At 49.3% G+C, this 2,350-nt stretch overlaps 1 protein-coding gene and 1 long non-coding RNA gene across 2 annotated transcripts in view; one reads left to right on the top strand and one right to left on the bottom strand.

Moving 5' to 3' along the window:
* Positions 1-1,046: 1,046 nt before the first annotated feature.
* On the bottom strand, positions 1,047-2,010 carry LOC115302513. Its single transcript, XR_003913509.1, has 2 exons — positions 1,965-2,010; positions 1,047-1,753 (listed from the first exon to the last, which is right to left on the bottom strand). It is a non-coding gene; the product is annotated as an uncharacterized LOC115302513 (long non-coding RNA).
* Positions 2,011-2,084: 74 nt separating this feature from the next.
* Positions 2,085-2,350, top strand: part of LOC115302508 (nuclear receptor ROR-alpha-like) — an 8,588-nt gene continuing 8,322 nt past the window's right edge. The window contains exon 1 of the mRNA XM_029952428.1: positions 2,085-2,333. Within this exon, the coding sequence (XP_029808288.1) occupies positions 2,168-2,333 (166 nt within the window). The 5' untranslated portion in view covers positions 2,085-2,167. The remainder of the gene's footprint in view (positions 2,334-2,350) is intronic.

Genomic DNA, 2,350 nt, shown 5'->3' with positions numbered 1-2,350 from the left:
AACATTCACTTCTGCAGAGGAACTTGCTTATTTATTAAACTGTGCCCTTTGATATATTTGTTTACTTAGAAAAGTCAAGAGTGACATGCTAGGTCAATTGCATCAAGAACACTATTAACAAGCTAACCAGTTGTAAATAGTGTGAAGGCTATTCTGGAAATCTCTGCCTTGATGTATGGGGAAACCCACGCGTCTGATTTGGGATGGAGGACACAATCATGGCTCTGTTAGTAGGCGCCAACAGACAGGCTAAAGCCAGGGATCCTTGCAGAGACTGGATCAAGGTATCAGAATCGTTCACATCTCATTTACATCACTCTCAAGAGTGGACCACAGGTTTTGCTGATTAACACACAGACCATGGCAAATAGCACTGTGTATTTGAAATCAGACCAAGATCAGTAACAGTAACACAAACCATGTGTAAAGTCTGGCACATGGAGATTCCTCTTAAGCTATTATCTAACTAGGTTCCCCTCCCCTTATTTTTTAAAAAGCATTTTTCCTAATCAGGAAGGTAGCAAAAGCAAAATGTTCTCTACTTCTCTCTCCTATCCCAACCCCCTAAATACACATATTTATGCCACCTTCTGGTATATAATAATATTTTCTACTGTCTAAATTGTGAGCTTTCTGAAAGGAAGGGGTGTGTGTGTGTGTTAAAAATGTACTGATTTGGGGTGTCTGGGTGGCTCAGTCTGTTAAGCATCTGATATCTGCTCAGCTCGTGACCTCACATTTTGGGGTTTGGGAGTTTGAGCCCTGCTTGGGGCTAGTCCTGGCACTGGGGAGCCTGCTTGTGGAGCTGCTCTCTCCTTTCTCTCTGACCCTCCCCTGCTCACTCTTTCTCTCTCTCTCTCTTTCTCTAAATAAATAACTTAAAAAAGTAATGATTTCATCAGTGTCTCACAGGCAAAAGGAAATGGTAGGCTGAGTGCTGAGGCAGAGAAGCCTGACTACTACCACTTTAATGTTTTCCACTTACCCAGTTTGTATTGTTCCTTCATATAGGAGTATGGAGTCAAGATAATACTTACGCAGTTCTCTACTTTCTGTGGATTTTATTAAACACCTACTATGTGATGGGTGAGTTTCAATAGAAGGGAGGTGTAGAATGTGACTTATTAGCAACTGTTAATTATCTGAATGTTATCCTCCAGACATTATTAATGCCTCTCCAGTGTATCATTTATGGCTGAGACTGTATGTTTAATAGCAAAATTACCAGTGGGAATTGGCAGTTAGTGGCCACACGTAACTAGATGCGGGGTGGCCTATTCGAACCAGCTTCGATAGTCATCAACCAAACAGGCCAAAGTTTTCTTTAGTAGAAACTGCCCTGCCAAGTGGTTTCTGGATCCTTCTCAGAGGAAACAGCAAAGGAGCTGAAAGCCACCTCTTTCAACCACACCAGAAATTGGCTGTCCTTGGCGATTCTGGACTAAAAATCTCTTTTAGACACAGATGTATCAATCCAAGACTGGAAACCCACTGGATGTCCCATCCTGATAAACTGCCACATCCCCCCACCCCAAGTCCTCCTTCCTTGGGGTGTCAGCCCAGGTCGAATTCCTTTTTAGTTTCTCCTGTGTCCTGGGGTGGGTTGGCAGGAGGCTACCTGCGATTCCCCAACGTGGATAATCGCATTTGTCTCATCTCAGGCTGGTGGCAGATGGGGACGAGTTGTGTTCCCGAAAAGAGTCTCAGAAGTAGGCAGGGAATCATCTCGCCGATGTTAATTTCTGTCCCTGGGCTAGGGAAAGGGGAGGATCGGGTCAAAGAGAGCCTCTCCCCTCCTGACTCCCTCTCCCCCCCTCCCCTCCCCAAATTGGCAGCCAGTCGGTGGCTCTCCGTCTGGGGTCTGGAGGGTGGGGAATGTGGGTGTGGGGGCCGGCTGGAGAAGCTCTCGCTAGCGCTGCCTGTGGCCAGACCCGCCTCCCAACCCCTCTCGGGCGCACACTTACGTCCACCCAGACACACTCCGCGCGCTCCCTCGCGCTCTCGCTCGCCCGCCGCCGCCGCCTGCTCTCTCCCTCCTGCTCTCCCTGGTCTCTTTCTCCCCCCTCTTTTTTTTTTTTTTTTGGTACCATAGAGTTGCTCTGAAAACAGAAGATAGAGGGAGTCTCGGAGCTCGCCATCTCCAGCGATCTCTACATTGGGAAAAAACATGGAGTCAGCTCCGGCAGCCCCCGACCCCGCCGCCAGCGAGCCGGGCAGCAGCGGCGCGGACGCGGCCGCCGGCGCCAGGGAGACCCCGCTGAACCAGGAATCCGCCCGCAAGAGCGAGCCGCCCGCCCCGGTGCGCAGACAGAGCTATTCCAGCACCAGCAGAGGTAGGAGGCTGGAGAGG

Source organism: Suricata suricatta, chromosome 9 (genome assembly GCF_006229205.1).
Source record: "Suricata suricatta isolate VVHF042 chromosome 9, meerkat_22Aug2017_6uvM2_HiC, whole genome shotgun sequence".
NCBI lineage: Eukaryota > Metazoa > Chordata > Mammalia > Carnivora > Herpestidae > Suricata > Suricata suricatta.
The sequence above is the reverse complement of the archived record's forward strand: the minus strand, read 5'-3'. Positions and strand labels throughout refer to the sequence as shown.